At 46.4% G+C, this 21,480-nt stretch overlaps 1 protein-coding gene across 2 annotated transcripts in view; it reads right to left on the bottom strand.

Annotated features, from left to right (window-relative positions):
• The window catches only part of FAM117A (family with sequence similarity 117 member A), a 42,761-nt gene extending 22,166 nt beyond the window's left edge, over window positions 1-20,595 (bottom strand). The window contains exon 1 of one of the 2 annotated variants that reach the window (XM_045526226.1): window positions 20,336-20,595. In XM_045526226.1, coding sequence (XP_045382182.1) covers window positions 20,336-20,531 — 196 coding nt within the window. In that variant the 5' untranslated portion in view covers window positions 20,532-20,595. Of the gene's footprint in view, window positions 1-7,450; window positions 7,523-20,335 lie in introns of those variants that run through there. The other variant, XM_045526227.1, reaches the window with a different exon arrangement.
• Window positions 20,596-21,480: the final 885 nt, after the last annotated feature.

Raw genomic sequence — 21,480 nt, 5'->3', positions numbered from 1 at the left:
AAAAGGCATGAGGAGAGACCAAGTAGCCCCGGTGCAGAATCAGCAGCCTCTGACTCCCTCTCCACCAGCAGATCTGCAAGGATCTCACTGCATCTAAGTCGAAAGGCTGGGCTTGCCTCAGTTTCTTCTTCTTAAATGAAGAGACAGCTGGCCTCGACCTTTCTTCCACAGTGGCCACCTTTTTGTGCGGGGTGCTGGCACAGCTAGCTGGCCGGCCACAGGATGACAGAATTACCTTGCCCTCAGCAAGGCTCTACTCCCTCCCAAATCTCCAAATTTTTGGCATGTCCCAGCCCTTTTGAGGAGACTAAGATGCCATGCTTCCTTCATACCTAGGAAATAAGGGAGGGGGGATTTATTAAAAATTAGATTTTGATAAGAAAAACAAATCTACCACTTATTTCATAAATCTCCTTGCAAATGGTTTGGTGAGCACCTGCTTCTTTGGACACCAAAACTGATTAAGGGATAAACCAGGGCATCAATTTCCTCCAAACGCACAATACAACCAAAGCCAAAATCAGATGCTGACATGTTTCATGCCATCCCTCAAGGGGCTAACCGGCTGCCACAGAGCGGCCCCCAGGTATCTGTGAGGAGGGTAGGTCTGATTGCAGCTGCCCTCCCTGTGGTGGGACTGCAGCCAACACCACACAACCTTACTGGGCCTGCTCTCCCTCTAGCAAATAGGAAAACAATCCCAGCCTAAGTTACCTCTTAGGGATGCTGGAAAGAAAAGAAGACATGCAAATACAATTTAAGGCCTTCATTAGAGAGATTATGTCAAACCAATTAATGTCCTTTGGGATTGAAGATGGGGTTGAGGGAGTCCGAAAAGAGGAGACTACCCAAAAACATGCAGAGTAAGTTCTAGCCCCTATATCCACAGGGCTACATGCTCCTGGTCCCCTGGGAAGGTGTGCATTTTTAGTGTCACAGCCCTTTCCTCTACTAGTGACAGTCTATGCCAGCCACGGACACCACCTGGAATAAATGACGCGGGGGGATGTAACGCTGCCTGTAGACTTGGGCATCAGCAGCTGCAGGTCAGCACTCAAGTTCTGCTGCCCAAAAAGATCGACCCCAGCTGAGAACGTCCACTAAGAAATCTCATGAGTGAGTGTAGCTGAGATACAGGCTCTTGGACTTGTCTCTCATGGGCATACTGGAAACATGTGGGCATTGGGTTCTGCCTTGCACTTGTGTGATTATTGTTAAAGAAGTGTTGAGAAGTCACAACGGTTGCTTATGGTTGGTTTCATTTCTGGAAAGTACCCCTCTCAGATTTAGGAAATAGGGGAGGGAAACAGGACAATAGGCTTCCCTATCAGAGAAGAGAAGCCCATATCATGACACGCCATGACAAAGCAGCAGGCTGCTGGGGCACCGGCTGGGTGGCTGCGGGAGGGTGGAGTGTCCTGTTTACAGCACCACGGGGTATTATCGGCCCATCGCATGCAGCAGCCTCCACAGCCCAACCACCTGGTGGAGTACCCTGGCACCAGGCCAGGCCATTTCACCATGCGGCTGAGCAGTGGCGGATGCTTTGGTTCTTGGGCAACGGCGAATGGAAAAAACAAAACAAAACAGCACACACCGGAGATAAGAAGCCTTGGGTGCTATCTTCCAGAGTCACTTGGCCCTGTCTCCCAACTGCTCCATTTGCATGGCTTTGGGGCGAGGGGGGCATGAGTGGAGAGGGGGGCATGAGTGGCGAGGGCCAGTGGTCAAGTGTCTGCTGTTGAGGGAGAGTAGACAGGGCAGAAGACACACAGACAGCAGACTAGATACTAAACCAAGGCTGGAAGATGGGCCAGGCACGTGGCAGCAGACTGACTAATTCCTTCAGTAAACAGATTGTGAGTGCCCACCGTGAGCCAGCTCTGTGATAAACACTTGTGACAGGGAGGGGTGAGACAAGCTGCTGCTGCTGAGGTTGAAGTGGGGGGGCTGATGCAATTGATGCACAAGTGCCAGGCTACCACGCACAAGCCCTAGGGGTTACCCCCCCCTCCCGCAAATGCCTCTTCAGAGGGACCACCAATTTGTCTCTGCTGTTCCCAATATCCCTTGCTGAAAATCAGCTCAGGGCTGACCACACCAGCACACCACCACCACCACAGGTACCTCAAGAAGGGTGACAGCTCTTAGAAAGGCAGGAATGGGGTCAGAAGAAGGAGGAAGGCAGCAGATGATGCAGGAACTGAGGCATGATGGCTACTTTTCTCAGCATGGCCAGAGATAGATGGTTGGGTAGGAATTACAAGGAGAAGCCAGTCCCTTACCAATGGGTGCTGGCTGAGCATATACGGGGGCCACTCCACCTAGTTCACTATCTTTGGGGCAATGTAGGATAGAGAAGCCTGGGAAATAAAGACAAGTCTACTCTCCACCCATCCTAGTCATCTCAAAATACTCAAGGACTACAAAAGGAAAAACAGAGAGACAGCCAATGAGATCTTACACATGGCAAAAACTCAACAACTAGCTGGTTCAACAAACAAGTTATGAGTCATTTTCTCATGTCGTCAGGCTTTGAAGCATTATTAGCACTAGTCTTCTCACCTCCCCTCTTAAAGAGAAAATAACTTATTATAACAGAAGCTGCGCATATGTTAGAGGATATAAGAATATGCAGATGAGCAAAACCCAAAAAACAAAAACTACACATGTGCCCAGAGACCACCACTGTGCACATCCATCCTGATCTTTCTCCATGCACACATGTATCACATACAATTTCAATAAAATGAGGTCATATTATACATACTTCTCTATAACAATCTTCACTTAAAGAGAAGCAGGCAGGCCCCGGGCAGCCCAGGGGACTGAGGCAGGGCAGCATATTGAGGGATATGGAGGGAGCAGGTCCTGCCTTTTCTTGTGCCCTAGCTGTGTGATGCAGCACTTCTGTTGGAGGGAAATGTTAATCTGGAGAAGAACAAAGTAAAACACGGATTCAGAATTTCTAAACATTTCCCCAATAACAGATTTGCAGTAAGTAAGGGAAGTTCCTCCTCGCAGCTTCACAGGGATTACTTTTCTATTTCAGTGCATGTGTTGGGATTAAACAGTGCAGGCAGTCTTCTGAGCTCCCTGTGGTCCACTGCTGCTTAACTGCTTAACTCAGGGACGTGTGGGTTTTGGAGGAAGTTGTGGTGAAACTGAAATCCCCAATATGACTGTACAAGAGTTAGAAGCCCTCCTTGGAAAGCCCAAGGAGACCCCATCCATCTCAGCTGGGAAAATTAAATCTGGAGCTTTGAACACTTCTTTCAGCGGTAAGTACTAGCTAATTTCAACCTTAACAAGGAGAAGAAACTAAAGAAACTAGATTAAAAAGAAAGAAGAAAAAAGAGTAACATGTTTCCCCTACCAAGAAGGCTCATTACCCCAATTGAAAAAAGAGCAATGATATTTGTATACACATGAAAAACTTCTCAGTCAAACCCTCACTTAATTACTGATTCCATATTTAAGTGTGCAGCTCAAGTGAGAGGCACTGAAAGCATTTCTGGCTGCATGTCTGACTTCCCAAGATGCAGACCACATCTGTAGGCAGCTGGAGAGATGGGCCAAGAGAAACTCTTCTGGAGATGTCGCTGTGGGGGAAAAATAAGGAATATGCTAACTCTCGCATCAGCAAGGAGAAAAAGAACAATGCTAAAGTATACGTGTGTGTTATAAAAAAGGAATAGACAGCAGTTACTTAGACATTTGTTCAATTCTGAAGAAGCTGCAGTTAGAAGAAAAGGAAGTGGTATGAACTTTTCACCTTTTATCTGAATTCTCTGAAGAGGAGTTCTGTAGGATTTCAACATTCTTAAAACAAAACACTAGCAGTTACTAATTGGAGCATGCTTTCCTTTGGGATCTACATGGCCTTTGCAAAAATAGCATAAATAGCACAAAGCCTAGCCCCACCCCCCCACCCCGTACCCCTAAAAGAATCTCCACCTCACGGTCATTTGGAAGTGATAAATTTCTGGGTGGCCTATAAACTCAAAGGATAGGCATAACCTCTTCCTGTCTTCACCTCACACAGCAATCTGATTCCTATCAAGCAGAAAAGAAATCATGACACCCAGAAAGCTTTTAAGTAGCCTTTAAAGATAAGCAAAGTGAAGGAAGAACCAGAGATTAGAGAGCTCATCTGCAATAATCCTACAAGAGAACAACTGTGATTGAGACTGTACACCGCTTTCTGTCTTGAATGTGTATACTCCCAACACACCTGCGAACCCTCTTATGGAAGAGAGGGCAGAGCTTGCAAGGTGTTACAGATGCGGAAGCCCATGACAAACCTCCAGGTAGAGAGGTGAACTGATTTCTCCAAGGTCACAGAGCAAATTGAGGCCCTTCATTCCCCAAAGAGAAGCCTTGAGAAAGTGCATGTCCCACGCTTGTGCTTTGTGGTCAGACTCGACTGCGTGGTGACCACCTGGCGGCCTTGCTTCAGGAACTACTCCATAGGTCCAAAGGGTTCTATCCCCTTCCCTTGCTAGGAACCAGGATGATCACGCACCTGGGTCTCAGGAACACTACTTTTTACTCACTGGGAGCGCCGGGTGGGCCAAGGGAGGAAGAGGACAATTAAAAACTGAGGGACTCCTTTTCTAGTGAAGAAAGTACAAAGCAAGTGAAAGAAAGAAAGGAAATAAGAATAGGATTACAGATAACCTTCAAATAATAAAAATAGCTTCTGCTTTGTGAACAAACCATGACTTATTTTTAGTTCCATCCAGCCTGCCTTCTTCCTGACTTAAAGCAAACTGCCAGACAGCAATATACAGTCGTCCTTCAGTGTCTGTGGGGGATTAGTTCCATCCAGGACCTCCTGTGGATACCAAAATCTCAAGTCCCTGATATAAAACACCATAGTATTTTTATGTAACCTACGCACATCCTCCTATATGTTTTAAGTCATCTTTAGATTACTTAAAATACCTATTACAATGTAAATGATATATAAATAGGTGTTAAACTATGTTTAGGGAATAATGACAAGGAAAAAAATCTGTACAAGTTCTGTACATGCAATATTTTTTTCCAAATATTTTTGATCCTCTGTTAGATCCATGGATGGGGAATCCACAGATACGGAGGGCCACCTGTATATGTTTAAGCAACTAATACTAAATTTAAATACCTATGAATTTTGGCAGAATCTCATGGCTCCGTTTTGTCACCTTCCCCACAGTGATTTCAAAAGCCAAAATAAAATTTTTTTGTTATTCCTCTTTTGAATTGCTCATGACAAAATTCACATCCATTAGTGTTAATTCAGAACTGGCTTTATGTAACTCCCAAAGTAATATCTCAACCAGGAAGAGTCATCAATAGAAGCCAAACCCATGGGCCCAAAGGTTGTAGGGAACAGGAGGTTTACGTAATACCAAAGTATTCACCCCATAAACCACTTACTAAGAATTACGTACTTTCATAGTGGGAAATCTGGCAGTTACCACCTTAAGTGATCAAACTTAGCATGACTAATAATGTACATTCTGGCACTATGTACCTCCTAAAGTGATATTTTATGAAGTATACAACTTTACCTATGAAATGTTCTCGTTAGAAATGGTTAATGTTAATCTAATCAGGCCCCAGATATAACGTTCCATTTATAGGAAATGCAGGGGATAGAGGAACAAATTAGATGCCACCATGAAGAAACAGAAAAATCCAGAATGTGGGACAGCTAGAAGACAACTGGTAACCACTTTTCAAAACATCAGTCATAAAAACCAAACCAACCAAAGAAATGGGAGTGGGTAGTAGTTCCAGATTGAGAGACTTTTTAAAAAGACATAGCCAAATGAGAACCTTGACTAGGTCCTGGATCAAAAACAAGAGTCATCAATGGGGAAATTTGAAAAAGGACTAGATGTTAGACGATACAGAATTATAGTTCATTTCCATATGTGTAATAATGATACTATGATTATGTAGAAGAATGTTCTTATTCTCAGGAGATGCCACTAAAGAGAAAAGTGGCCAGGCGTGGTGGCTCACGCCTGTAATCCTAGCTCTCTGGGAGGCCGAGGAAGGAGGATCGTTTTAGCTCAGGAGTTCGACACCAGCCTGAGCAAGAGCGAGACCCCCTCTCTACTAAAAATAGAAAGAAATTATATGGACAATTAAAAATGTATATAGAAAAAATTAGCCGGGCATGGTGGCGCATGCCTGTAGTCCCAGCTACTCAGGAGGCTGAGGCAGGAGGATCGCTTGAGCCCAGGAGTTTGAGGTTGCTGTGAGCTAGGCTGACGCCATGGCACTCTAGCCTGAGCAACAGAGTGAGACTCTGTCTCAAAAAAAAAAAAAAGAAGAGAAAACTGCCATGACATTTGCACCTTACTGTCAAATAGCATACCCAAAAAAATGTACATGGGTGCACATACGTGGCTATGTCTAGACATACATATATGTATATACACAGAAGGAAAGAAGAGAGATAAGATAGTTGTCACAAAAAGATATCAACAAGTCTAAGTGAAGGATAAATGGGTATGCATTGTGCTTCCAACTTTTCTGTAGGTTTGTAAAGTTGTAAGAAAAAAAGAACTGGCTTCATTTGGGAAGACAGAAATTCAACTTCCTCTTCAACAAGGACCTAAACCCTTCAGCATCTGAACCTTGGCAAGTGGTAGCCAAATTCAACTGGGTCACTGCTCTTGACTTCTAATTTGGGGAATTGAAGGTGGCAAGAATTAAAAGCAGCATGAGGCTTAATCTGAGGCAAGGAATTGAAACTCACAAGATGTAAGTTAATGCAAGATACTAAGTGAAGGAGACATCAAACTAAATAAAGAAGTGTTATGTCACCCCAGGAGCAAGACCAAGACTGCAGACAGAATTAAGGGCTTCCTATAGTCCAGAAACGTAACTGGAGTTGGGTATAACTTCAGAATACCCAACCAAATGACCATTTGTCATTATTGCTCTTCAAAAGGAATGTAGAAACCAGCAAGACTGAGGGAAATCCCAGGGAAGAGGGGTCAAAATGGCTAGAGGAAAGGTAGCTCGATCCCAGGAGGAAGGTAAAATGAATTAGAGTTTATCAGTAGTCTTCTGTGCAGGTGCAAACATGAAGGCCAATAAAAAGGATTAAGTTAGACTAGGAGAGAGTCTCGCTAGATAAAAGGAAGAACTTGCTCATTAGAATTGAAAGAGGGAGGCTGCAGAGTCCACCCCTGAATAGTTCCAGGAAGAGATAATTACATGCCCCCAGCTGTCTCAGTATTCACCCCTGAAGGCAGGAGATTGTACCACATGAAATCTGGGCCTTCTTTAGGTCTAGAATTCCCCAACTATTAAAGGGTAAATAAGAGAGGGCTACTGACCAGTTCACCTAAATTGAAAGCTCAGAGCCCATGGTATTATCTGGGGCAAGATAAGTTAAGGAGAGAAAAAAAAAAAAAGGCACAAAGTCAAAGGGCGTTTGCCTTACCTAGGCTGATCAGACAGCCGTGTTGTGGGCTCCCAGGTGATCTCTCCCACCTCCTGCCCCAAGCAGAATATAAATAGTGCTCAATTTACCTGCGGCTAGCCACAAGCAGAAGGTCTGGTCACATGACTGGGAGTAACCACCAAGTAGACATCAGAGCTCAGAGGGCAGGTTTGCTCACTTGCTACAGCTCACTAGGTTGGACTCTGTCAGGACCCTCTGCTCTTAACCCTGACTCTGATTCATTCTGCTCTGGGCTAGGGGGCAAGGTTGGAAGGGCTCTTATAAGGAACAGTTTTTCAGTTAGGTTCCTCAGGGCCAGGAAGGTCACAGTCAGAGTTTGCTCTGCCTTCAGGGTCAGAGATCCTAGTAGGGTTACTCTCCTCAACCCCTACATCCTTAAAAACCTGTGTGAACCATCTTGACCCACACGCAGAAAGTCTTCCCTGATCATCTCCATCTCCTAACTCGAGCTCTCCTACATCCCCACTTCAAAGGAGAGACACCTAAGAATCCACTACATCCCATCTCGTGGTTCCCTACCTAGGCCATGACATTCTGGGACTGATCTGAAATCAGTGGCAAATTCCCTTGCTGGGCCTTAGCTGTGGAAAAACCCCAAAGTGTGTGCTGGGCAACATTCCAGGGCAGCCCCTGCTCTGAAGCCCTGGTCTTGCCGATTTCCTAAGGGAGGCGTGAAGGTTATACAGTGCCTCCAGGGTAAACCTAGTCTGAAAAACAAGATTAGATGGCCCTTCCAGAAAGGGCCTTGAACACATCACATTGGAAAGATCCTTCCTACCCTCAATATATGCCTGAGACCACTGATGGCCTCATATCAGAAGGATGCTGGTCAGGTCACCGCTCCTGTGCTTCTAGAGGCAGGGGAAGAGGCAGAGGAGAGGGGCGGCCACACACATCACTGGAAGGTAAGTTATACCATCTTCCCCTGTATACAACAGGCTTTGGATCTGCTCTGAAATCAGGAACTGCTTAATGGTAATGTTACCTTCTTTTATAAGTCAGGTAAAGAAAAGGCTTATCCCTCATAAAACAGATGGGGAATTTGATCCAGGGAAACTGTGAGACATTAATTGCCAATGTGTCCTATCCAAGCCTCTAAGTACTGGCAAGTCCAGGCTCAGCTGTCATAGCCTTCTCTAAGCAGATAGCATTGCATTTGCATAGCAGCTCCAACACAGAGCCCTAACCTTCAGACAACCCAACAGCAATTTGGGGACAACTTTTTCTCTTCCTCCTGCATCTTACCCTGATTCTAGATGTCATCTACTCAGCACTTATTTTGGGGTAGGAAAGAGCCTGAAGAATCAGACAATGGTGGGGCAGTCTGTATAACCTGATAGCTGCCTAAAGGCAAACAATCTAAGTATAAAAGCTGGGGTAATAATATAATAAATGCTCATGCATCTATTTCATAAAACTGGCTGGGCCCATGAAAAAAAAAATCCTTTGATGACAAGTTAACCACAGTTAGAACTAATTAAATCTAGGGTAGCTACAGGTGTTTCAGACAAAGGACACATGCTAAAACTAAATTGATTTTCAGAAAACTATTTTTTCTATGTTAAGAAGTAGCCAAGATGTGAGAGGCTGCAATAAACAAACAAAAAAGAAGTAGAGTAGGGCTCATTCCCTTACCCCGGCTCTGCAAGCTGGGGGAAAATATCAGTGAGCAAAAATGACAAGAATAATTTGAGGGCCTTCAAGGAACACAGACAGATGTGTAACATGTGGCTTGGTGTGAGAAGAGAAGGCTGGCACACAAATGTCAGAGTCTGAACCTCTAACTCTTTGCTTAGCAATGATTACCAGATCCACCCATCCCCGGGCCCTGTGGTTAATGGAAGGGTTTCACTGACTAAAAGCGAGCCATCCCTTTGCGCACGAAATTGTAACTCCTGACCCACTTGGTACAATATGCTGTGCTAAACCATACAAACACTTCCCCTCTTCCCCTGGAGGCTCCTGTAGGTAGGTGGTGGGGGACACAACCGACTGACTGCAAGTCGCAGAGGAAAGCAGTCTGGCCGAGGCTCATACCTGCCATCACTTTCTAAGCCAAACTCAACTCCTCTTACCCTCAAATCTCTACTATGTACATACGAAGTAATAGCATTCTGTGGCTCTGGTACAGCAGAGCCTTCCAGTTTCATGTATTTTAAGAAATGGGCTGGGCAAGGTGGCTCACGCCTGTAATCCTAGCACTCTGGGAGGCCAAGGCAGGGGGATCGCTTGAGGCCAGGAGTTCGAGATCACTTTGAGCAAGAGCGAGACTCCGTCTGTACAAAAAAATAGAAAAATTAGCCAGGCATACTGGCGTGCGCCTGTAGTTCCAAGTTACTTGGGAAGCTGAGGAGGAGGATCCTTTGAACCCAGGAATTTGAGGTTGCAGTGAGCTATGATGATGCCACTGCACTCTAGCCCTGGTGACAGAGCAAGACCCTGTCTCAAAAAAAAGAAAAAAGAAATGAAGAGCGCAGAGTGCAGAGCAAAGTGAGAGAGCACTTCTTAGGGTGAAGAAGTAGATTTACCTAGAAGGTACCTGGACATCCTGAATATGCTGAGTGTGCTTCAGCAGAATGCTGCAACCCTGCTGACTCCACTGCTGGGTCAATGTAGGGCATGGACTGGGCTCAGACACATGGTAGCGGGCACCCAGTCAGTTCTCAGAATCTGATGCCAACCTTGTCCAGCTCGAGTAGTAAGGATAAGCTGCGGTCTCCTGAAAGGTGGCCTACTATAATGGTCAATACCTGGGCCCAAATCCTGCCTCCACCCCAATGTGCTACTCAGTGAACTCAGAGGGGTCACTTAACTTCTCTGGATGCCAGTTGTTCCATCTGTTAAATGGGGGAGAATAAGAGATGTTATGAGGATGTAGAAGAAAACCTCCATTCTAAAGAACTTCTGGTATGTCAAATTGGTCTAGCATATATTCATTTGTTAAGCATTTTATCTGGAAATAATTTCAAATTTATAGATGCGAGAATAAGAATAGTACATAGAACACCCACATAATCTACACCCAGATTACCTATTAACATTTGCCCGTTTGCATTACTGTTTGCCTTCTTTCACATGCACTTCTTGACACCTACACATTCACACTCAAGACACACTCGAACACACAATTACATTCAAACACACACACACAGACACACACTCCTCTGTTGGGTTTCTGTGTGGTGCTCTGTTTGAAAAGAACAGGAACCATCAGAGGGTGGGAGGTTGGAGATGAAGAGAAAGCACGAGAGGCATTGCCACTTGGTGATGGTTCCACAGTTCTGTTCCCTTCTCTGTGTCTACAATGCAAACGGCAAACACTCAAGTGTTCTACTCGACAGATGAACAATTACACAGAGAGAGACCAGAAAAAGTACTGGTTGCATAAGATTGTTGGTTATTCTTTTCTTTTTTTTTTTAAACAACAAACCCCACAAAAAAAACAACAACAAAACATTTATATGAACCATGGAAATAAGCTTTATTATACAGAAGTGTTTTTGTAGTATTTGTTATAATGGGATTTTACCTTATAATGTTGGGAAGTAACTCGGAAAAAAAGGCTTCACACAAACATATGGTTATCGAAACATTAAAGAATTCTATACATAAACCTCCCGGGAAAACTAGATAATCTCTAAGAAGCAAGCTAGGTAATTCTCCATGATACCAAGTCCCTAGATGGAGCTTTCTGTCAGAGTTCGAGTCCATGCTATTCCCCTTATTGGCACATGCCTGTCTCAGAAGAGCACTGTCACATATCACAATACCCCACGCCCAGTGAGCCTAAAGCTCAGAGAGACAGATATGCTCAGACAGATCATATGCCCCCCCCAGGCTTCTTTCCCATCAGAAGTGGGAGAGGGTACACCAGGGGCCCCTGTATGGAAGACTAAACTGTCAGGATGGTACAATGCCACTTGTACCTACTCCTTGCCATAGGAATGCACCACCCACATTTATTCCCAGATGCTTTTCTGGGTTTCACATCACATATAAGAAAGACATCCTTTCCTCCATCTTAGCATGTCTCCCTGACATGGCCCTGAGCTCAGTGACCATGACCATGATCCCATAAAGGCAAAGACACCCCATCTGCTTCCTGTGCCCTCTCTGTCCCTGGTTAGCTACTCATTCCACATGGAAATTGCATATCTTAAACCAGTTGGAAACACTCAAATAGGTCACCACCATATCACAAATAAAATAATGTAGTATCTAACCATCATTTTCCAAGTGAGTACCTATGGTGTGGACAGTCACTTTGGGGTGTTAAAGGAAGAAACAGACTTCTTTCTAGCCCATTTTCCAATCTCTTTTGGTCATTTAACACACGAGTCTTTGCTCCTGGAATACAGGTATATAAATAGAAGGGAAACAAAGGCTGGAGGTATGCTGGGAAGGCAGCAGCAGATGCCAGCCTGGGATGAAATTCACGATGGGTTCTCCATATGTATGTGGGAAGAGCCCTTTGCCTAATTAAAGTAAAGGGGCTTTATTAGTCACATGGTCTTGGGCAAATTACTTCCTTTCTGGGCCTCAGTTTCCTTATCTGCAAAAACAAGGAAATGCCACCTGCACCTGCAGGACTGTTGTGGGATGCATGAGAAACACCTGAAAGTTCTGATGAGAAGCACCAAAGAGCTAAACAAATGGAACACATTGTCAAAACTGAAGCTGTCCATATATTCTCAATTTCCCTGAAAAATACAGATAAATTTGGGGGCCTTCCAGAGTTGGCAGTCACATTCTTTCTACGGACGCAGACGTTTTAGTCTGCCCTATGAACACAGAACTACCCAGGTTACAGTTCCAACGAGGAAAAGTCCAGGTGCTGCTCTCAGCATTAAGATGTGCACATCCCCTGTGGACGTGGCTCACGCTGCCCTCCTCTCCCCAGTCTCTAAATCCAGACTATGGAATACTGTGAAAGCCCGCTGGGTGCATCCCCTCTACCATGCCAAATGCCATCCACCCCCGCTCCAACCCCACCCCCAGCTTATATGTCGTATCTGATGGGCACAAGCTAAAAAAGACAATCCCCCAAAAGGGGCCGTGCAGCAGTTTTCTGCCAGCCTGCAGCTGTGGGGTAGGGAGCGCCCGTGTTATCAGCAGTGGTTCTCTCAAAGCTGTGTGGGCGATCAGACATGCACAGAGCACAGAAAACTCTTAAAGGGAAGGGAATGTGGGGTGGGGAAGAGGAGGAGGGAGAAGGAGGTCGGAGAAACTGCCTAGCCTCCCAATCACATTTTCACGCTGTTCAAAGTTACACCTAGTCAGGCAGGTTAATAAAACCATCTTCACTAAGCCATCAGGCCCGTGCTTGGCAACCTTAAGGGCAGGGACAGGGTAAGTGTCCAGGGCTTGGGGAATGACAATCAGCATCTCTCTCCTGCATTTCCCCATTTCTCTGGGGGAGGAGAAGGACAAACAGCAGTGCCTGGTATCACAGGATGGTGCCTGGCTTGGGAGGGGTGGACTTCCAGCCTGATGGCACCTCTAAAGCCACCTTAGGGCCAACAGATAATTCTGCTCCCTGGCCTAGAAAAGTCACCGATCCAGATTTCTTTTTTCCTTTGTCGCCTTGCATTACAGTAGAACATTACTAGGAAGTTAGTATGAATCAACATGGAGTGAAAAGACATCCGGCATTCATCTCCGTCTCCTTGGCCTCTCACCCGTATCCACTTCTAAGCCTAAAGCCAGGTAGTCTGGCTTTTTAACAAAATCATAACAAAATCCTACACATTGGCTGTTTCCATGGATCAACCTGGTAACCACTCAAGCTCACTCTCTGGCTCCAAGTGTGTTAGGAAGAGAACCTACAGGCCTACCAATGACATCCATGGAAATGCCACGTCTTTGCCACCAGCTGGGCTTCAAGCCCAATGACCAGGATGAATAGGAGACCAGTGATTTAGAGAGAACACTAACACTTTGGGGGGTTTTGTCTTGAGGGGGAACAGTGTGTGGGGACCAGAAGTGGGAAAGACCATTAGGAGTGAGCCCAGGGGCGGTGCAGCTCACTCTCCCCACTCCACTGCCTTTCCAGCAACTCAATCCAACAAGTGTTTATTGAGCATGACACTCCCCAACTGCCTTGGCCCTCCCTCTGCAAAAACACTCAAATCTGTTCAAGCTGCAGGGTGAGTTCCATTGCTCTTGAACTTGAAACATGAGGTGCCTACCTCTTAAAAAGGCAGGCACACAATTTCCAAAATGGGGCAGGAAGGACTCATGAGGTTTGAGAAAATTAATGAACATAGCTGACTAGACAAGGCTACAACAATGTCACTTCTGAAAGGGAAGGGAGAGAAGGGAGTAGAAACTTAATTTAACTTTAGGGAGAATAATACATTGGCTGATTAAAAAAAAAAAGCCTACTCAAAACATCCCAGTAGTTCCCTAATTAGCTTCACCAAACACTGAATATTCCTTCATTCTATGCCTCCTCCAGCTTAAATTTATATTTTATTCACGTATGGATGTGCTAGCGATCTGCTTTTAGAGTTGTACACGTAATCCTACCTTGGCCTTTAAGGAGGTGATACCTCAGTGCTCTCCTATGTGTCATCATCTGGGATCAGATAATAAGGGAGACAAGCATAGAGCCAGTGGTGGACTAGGCTGTCCCCTAACGAGCATGGCTCCCCTGGCAAAGGCGCATGCCATTTGCAGGATAGGGAGCTCAGGGGTCAGAGAGGAGACACCCCAAACTTACAACTTTGCCCTACCAAGTACTGTCCATCCTCTAAGAAGCCACATTCAGGCACCCTCTGAAAGAAAACTCAAGCCCTGTTCATAGGCCAGCTGCTTCAGAGCAACCAAAACCCTGGGAGGAGTCTTCCCAGGCCTCCCCCAACCTCCACCCCTTTTATTAGGGAGCTGGGAGCTCGAACTGCTAACGCGAACTGCTAACGCACAGGCAGGCCTGAGCCGAAGGCATGCCATCCACCCCCAGGTCAGCTGCGTGGGGCTCATGAGCAAACCCACAAACCTGTGTGCCGGAGCAAGGCAGGGTAAATGTCTGTACATGGCCCAGACTTTGGTTCCAGGTCCCCCAGGGGCTGGACTTGAAGTTTTCCTATTATGAAATACTTTGATAGCATTCTTTTAAGTTCATTAAAGCTACCCTTGATTGGCTACGGTGCTCCCACACAGTAAAAGTCAAGGGAGGCTTATTTGGGCCTGAGGATAAGCATTAAAATGACTGCGAAGCTGGGCGCTCAGCTTTGCAGTGACCCTGAGGGGAAAGCAAAGTACCAGGAAGAGTTTTCCAGACCAGGAGGTTCGGTGGGGACAGTGAGCTGGAGCCTGGGTGTTAGCAGCCAGCTGTTACAAGAACCTCCCACCATACAGCTGTTCCCAAGAACAAGGGCCCCTTCACAAGCTCTGCACGACTGGAGAAAAACTGGAGCACAGATAACTCATAAACTTCAAGTATCATCCACAACTCTCTCCTTTCTGAGATGGAGATTTGTTTTTGACCTAACAATGCGAATTGATTTGGCTAATATTTTGTTCATTCATACCCTGAGAACCAAATTATAGAGCCCTCTGGAAAGATTCAACTCAGGCAGAAGGGGAAAGTTGACCAGATTTCCCACCCATCCTTCCTTTGCTTCCATTCTTCCCTGTTCCCTCTTCTGTGACAGAGCAGGGCAACATCCATCTCAGAGGACGGCAGAGCTTCATTAACCCAAGAAGAGACTGTCCACTCTCACTAAACCAACTTGCTGGTGGGCATCCCCCTTCGCTCTGAACTGGGAAAGAAACACAAGGTTTTCTCCTCTGGCCCCTTAAAAGGGCTCCAAACCATCCATGGAGTAAGAATAAGCCCAGGTAGGTCTAGTCAGAGCACTTGAGCTAGCGGCAAATAGCATTTGACATATGTGATAGTGTCAATAAGAATTTCAAAACCAGACCTGCCCCCAGAATATGATACACCCTGAAGTCTGAATCCTTCGGCTGGAAAGCTCTACATGAGTCTTGTAAGAATCTGGAGGAGGACACTCTATTTCTAACAGTTCTATTAAGATCAAGGAGTAGTAAGGCCCTGGTGCCTATCATGCCATTCCATATAAACAAAATTCAACAGAAAATGCAGCCATGGTGTTCTCTTGGCTAGTAAAGCTCACCAACCACTCTGGCAACACCCAAATTAGCACCATCACTATAAAAATTTTGCAATCCTTCCTGAAATTTTCTATAGACCTATGTCTGGAACCAGAGAGAACGATGTCTTCTTGCCACCACAGCCCTCTGTCGTTCTTACTCCTCCTCCACTGACCTGGAATGGTTTAAGATCTCTTAGCTCTAGGTTACATACGTGGTGACCTTCCCATACTATATAATCCTTTGCTAGCCAAAAGACTGAAGAACACATGGACCTACACTCCTTCAGGTACCAAAGAGATAAAGCAGTTAGGCAACTAGCCCCCAATTTCAAGGATGTCATCACTGGTGATAACATTTAAGAGTCAGATGCTTCAGCAGTACATTTTGCTGACCATGTGCCTGGGGCTGGCAAAGCTGTCAAAGCAACAGTTAGCAGTGTTGGGCTAGGAAGTGCCTGGTGTTTCAATGTTTTCCAAACAGAAGCTGCCTCAATTGCAGGTTTTAGGACAACTGTAGTTCTTAAAGGATTTTAACTGCACCCTCAAACCTCATTATAGCAAGATGGCTCCTTGGTATAGAAAGGTTGGAACTCTGTTCTAATCTCCAGGCTGTTTCTGGCACTAGGGGCCACATGGACCATAGTTTGATGAGAGCTTTCTCTCAGGGTCTCTATTATGCAGCCTCCTTTATGTGGTTCCAGACCTATCTAAATACCCAGCCCCTAAGGACTAAGTTTTCAAAGCACTGCAAGGGGAGGGAGTTTAATAATTATCAATAGCATTACTAATAACAGTGCTGTCTTATATTCATGAAACAGCCATCCAGGGGAACCTTATCAACATTTGATGTAAACTATCTTTCCTATGTCGGTGTGGGGAAGCCAATATTTTAGGGCAACCATGACTACTGCCAGCTCTCAAAGATCTGTTCAGAAAAATAAAAGGTGATGAGAAAAATTCAAAACAGGAAATGAACCTAAAGTAATTTCTATCTGATTTTGAAGCGCGTTCACTGTACTTGTGGGTTGTTAGGTTGGGGGAGTGGGGAATATAAGAGAGGAAAGGGAGCAAATTTGCCTAACAGTTAAGCTTTTATGTAAATTCAAATTAGCTTATGTCTACTGAACACATGTCACCTGACAATAGTAGGGGTGGGGAGTCTGGAATCACATGTGACGATCTTCCACAAAGATTGCGAACTGACTGGAAGCAGATGACCTCTTTTCTTTTTCCCTAAAACATGAGTGGGGATGCAGGCTTGTTAATTTTCTTTACTCTCTTAGGATTTTCTGAGGAGGTGTATATTACACACGTTTAAAACTGATCTTTCTATAGGAATAATGGTCAGGCACAATGTTTAAAACAAGGGTAGGCAAACTTCAAAGTGCCACATAGTACATATTTTAGGCTTCGTGGGCCACATGGTCTCCATCACAACTACTCAATCTGCCACTGACAGCACAAAAGCAGCCGTAGACAGTATCGAAATGGAGTGTGGTTATGTTCCAATAAAATTTTATTTACAAAAACAGGAAGAAGGCCAGATATAGCCTATAGGCTATAATTCCTAACCCTTGGTTTAAGAAGGTTCTGGTGGGCAGAGGAGGTTCCGAGGCAGCACTGCCTTGCCTGGTACTCAGCTGGCCCCAGTGGGGCTGGTCCACTGGAGAAATAATCTGCAAAGCTTGATTAAACATTATCTTCATTCTAGAGCTATGGAGACAGAGACACTAAACAGGATGGGTAAGACTGGAATCCAGAACAATTCACCTTCTAGTCCTGTTTTGTCTATCATCAGTGGTCCTGGAAGAACATAAAAGTTAGCAGCCTCTGCTACCCACTAGTGGCTCTTAGCTTTCTTAGAGTTGACCTTCATTTTTATCTCTGCTCTCTTCAGTCCAGGCTCATAAGATGAAGCCGTTCTCCACTTTATGAAGACATCCTTATGGATGCAGGGTTGCCGAAGGTAGATGCCGCTCTTCACACCATAACCCTTTTCACAAGGTCTACTATATCTTGTCAAGAACACAGCAGGGTGTGTGGTGGGTAGATAACTACACAGCCCTCAGCGCTACATCACTTTGAGATGGGCAAGAGAAACAGTGACGACACTTAATTGTTCCTGAAACCCAGTCCCAGCTCCCATGCCTTTATAAACAGCTGGGTTTCAGAGCCCTGTTTAGAAAGCTCATTTTAAAAGATGAGGGAATAAAAATGCAAGAGGAGGCCCTGAAATTCTGAAACCTGCAGTACTGGTTTCAGATCAATCTGGGTTTGTTCTTTGAAGCCTGAAAAGGCAATGGGCTCTGGCCAACAGTGCTCTCACCTTGGCTAGGTGGAGGAAATAATAACAATATCAGCAGCAGCAGCAGCGAACACTTTTATAGCGCCTTCCATGTGCCAGGCAATGTTCTAAGCACTTTACTAACTCACTGGATTCTTATAATGTAGATATTCTTATCCACACATGAGGAAACTGAGGCACAGAAGTAACTTCCTCAAAGCCACACAGCTGTAAATGGCAGAACCTGGATTTAAAACCCAGGCATTCTGGCTCCCAGCACCATTCTCTTAAGGGTTCCTGACTGCAAGGAGTTTCCCTCTCTGCCATATGCCTTATGTTCTAGGGAAAACCACCCCTGCTGCTTCCCAAGGCCAAGGAATGGAAATAATCTGAACACACATGAAGGCTGAAGTTAACATGTAGAAGACCTGATGTGCCCCCAAACCAAAGGCCAGAGACATTCTACTAATGTTTGGCCACAAAGAAGGCCACATGCTCAGACAACTCTGGCCACTTTCCTTCTACTTTTCCTCTTTCCTGCCTTACTGAAAATCTACAGATAATCCTACTACCCACTAGGCAAATGCCATATTAACACCTCTGGGATATTAATACATGCAGAAATGATCGATCAGCCCATTCCATAAGCAATAATCCACTCAACTTGCCCTAAATCACCTGACAAGTTATACAGAACTCTGTAGCTTTCTACATTTTTACCAGTATCTTAGGGCCTCTGGCCCTACAAAAGAAGCAGGCCACACTCCCCACTTCCACAGCCCCTACCAGTGTTTGTCCTTCTAATATTAGTTCTATAGTAGTCAAAAAATAATTGCTCTTAAAGTATGATTACTGATCAATTTCTTGCTACTACACACGCAGGCTTTCTGTTGATTTCCACCGAAAGTAACTAAGGTTCTGGTGCTTGTTGTTCTGCTAATTTCTCTGGGCTAGAAGGGAGCCCAAACAAAACCAACAGGTTTGTAGCCTTATGGTTTGCTTTACACCTCATGATAGGCATGAGTTTGGGCATTGTCTTACTCTACACCACTGGATTCTACACATATTTTGACTACTTGGTCACCATCTTGCTACCAGATTTGACCAAGTTTCTGTATTCCAAGATGTGAGGCTAACATATATGGTGAGGTCCAGATATGGGGATTTTCTACCTCAGACACCCTTTTAATCCCATTCCTACCTAGCATGGACCTATAGTAGCACTGTAGCAGCAGGAGGGGGGTGTGCAGCAACTAAGTTTAGTAATCACCAGAAGCTCAAGAGACTCCAGTTTAGAGAATGTCACTAACCATTAAGATGGCAGGGACCATGACTTTTGTACATTTGGTAGAGACTCCGGCTGTGGAAGTGTGCAATGATCTTTTCACATCTGGTGTGAATCAAATGCAAGCCTCACTTTCAACTTATTGCCAGCCTCCTCATGCAAGTAGGTTCCTTTTCCGTTCCTAAGTACTTGCATTTGTGGGATCCGTCATAGCTTTGAGTGTGAAAGCAAGGTTAGGCTTGCTCCTCCCTGGTTTCCCCACACCCACCACATCAAGCTGTTATTAAGAAACTGTTCCAGTGCTGTTCAGAAAGTGGGGTGTTTGCCACAGTGTACTCGATTGTAGCCCTCACCCCCACTGCCACGTTGGCTGGCAATGCACAGGATAAAACAGCCTTGGTGGGGGGAGGAGGGAAAGGCAGGGGGCAAACTGCCCCGGTCCTATACACACACGCAATGGCTGGAATGAGACAGCCATATTAAGCAGGTCAATGATCTGGGAACATACAACTTCTGGGCCACACAGAGAAGAATGTACGGAATCGGGAGCATAGCGTTTGCACCGCGGTAAAAGCCGTTAAACTAACTTATTCCAACGGGCTGAGATGAAATCAGCTCCAGGAGGTGGCATAAAGGGAAGCGCACGTGAAGTGGTGAAGAATGGAACTCCAGAGCTGCAGAGAGGGATGCTGGGGCCAAACTCAAGCTGGAGAAGTAACACATGGCTCCACGGGGCTCTCCTCCATGCCCCTCCCCCTCCGGTGCAGGCGTCCAGCGCCCACCGGCTCCGCGCTCCCAGCGCCAGCCCTCCGCGAGGGCGCCCCCACTACGCGCCACTCCTTCTCACACCTCGCTCCCACCCCCTGCATCTTCCACTCACCCCCACACGACACCTCTGCCCACTTTTCGGTTACGCCCCCAAAGCCAGCCTCCATCTGCCAGGTCCCTCCCCTCACCTCCGGGCCCCGACTCCCTGCACACTCTGTCCCGACGGTGCACCCCACGTTCACGGCTCCTCGTCTCGCTCCCACCGCCCTCGCAGACTTTGAGCGCCCCCCTTTCTCTTCCCTCGCCCCATCCACTTTCCGCTCACATTTTTCCCAGTACCCTTCCCCCCGTCACGCGTCCCCCCTCCCCCAACGGCTCCTCCCCCGGCACCCGCTCCAGGCCCGGCTCACCTGCGCGGCCACCCCCGTCCCGGCGCTGGTGCGGCTGCTGCAGCTGGAAGGGGACCGTGGCCCTGAGCGGCTGCAGCCCAGCCCGGGGGGAGCCGGCAGGAGCTGGAGGAGAGCAGCCCCGCCGGAGCCCCCCGGCCCCTCCGCGCCCCGGCCCCCAGGCACCTCCGCCTCTGCCGCCCGCTGCGGCCCCCGCCATCGCCCGCCCGACTGCCTGCCTTGGCCCCACAGCGAGCCCCACACAGCCCCCCAACCCCCGCTGCCGCTGCTTATCTGCCCTACGGGGCGGAGACCGGCCCCTCAGCCCAGAGCTGTCATTGGCCTACGGAGACCCAGACCTCCCCTGCCAACCAATCCGCGGCTTGCTCTTCCCTTCCCCGAGGATGACTGGTCAGCATGCCTAGCGATCCAAGCCAAAATCCCACCCTCATGACGCCCCTTCTGCTTCCCTACGTCCCAAACGCCACTGATTGGTTCGTCCGGAAGAGGGCTGGTTCTCCAGCACCACCAATGACAAGATCCAGAAAAGGGGAGCGTCACACCCAGTCTCAGGTAGTATGCAAATATGTCACATGACGTCAGGCTGAGCTGGGGGCGGGGCCGGGTGTAGGTTGGAATCAAACATTAGTGAAATCATTATAGGGGGCGGGGGTAGGGAGGAGAGTCAAACTTCAAGAAGTTGAATCTCGGCAGTATGGAGAAAGGGATGACTTCAAAAAGCATTACATTTAGTTTAACCTAAAAACATTAGTTTTAAATCCTCACAGGATCTCAGTGCTGCTTGCAAGCTCCAAACTAAGATCCTACAAATTAATGCAAAGTTTGCATGTCATTTGCATGCAATTTGCATTATATTTGTGCACTTAATGGCTACCTTGCCTCATGTGACACCCACATTTGTCTTTCTCCACGTTTCCAAGTCCCTACTTGGTGTGGATCCAACCTTAACAAAACAGCTGCTAGCCTGTAAATTAAACTGGGACTCTGAAAAGGAGCGGGGAATTTCCCTTCAGAGTCGTCCATTCGAGTCTAGCTCAGCAGAGTGGAAGGAACAAAGTGGCCGAGAAACTTGCCCGAGTTTGCACAGTGACTCCATTAGCAAATCCTGGTCTTCCCAGTTCAATGCTTTCTGACCTACAAGTCAAAAT

This window comes from Lemur catta, chromosome 15 (assembly GCF_020740605.2).
Source record: "Lemur catta isolate mLemCat1 chromosome 15, mLemCat1.pri, whole genome shotgun sequence".
Lineage (NCBI taxonomy): Eukaryota > Metazoa > Chordata > Mammalia > Primates > Lemuridae > Lemur > Lemur catta.
This window is presented reverse-complemented; position numbering and strand designations above follow the sequence as displayed.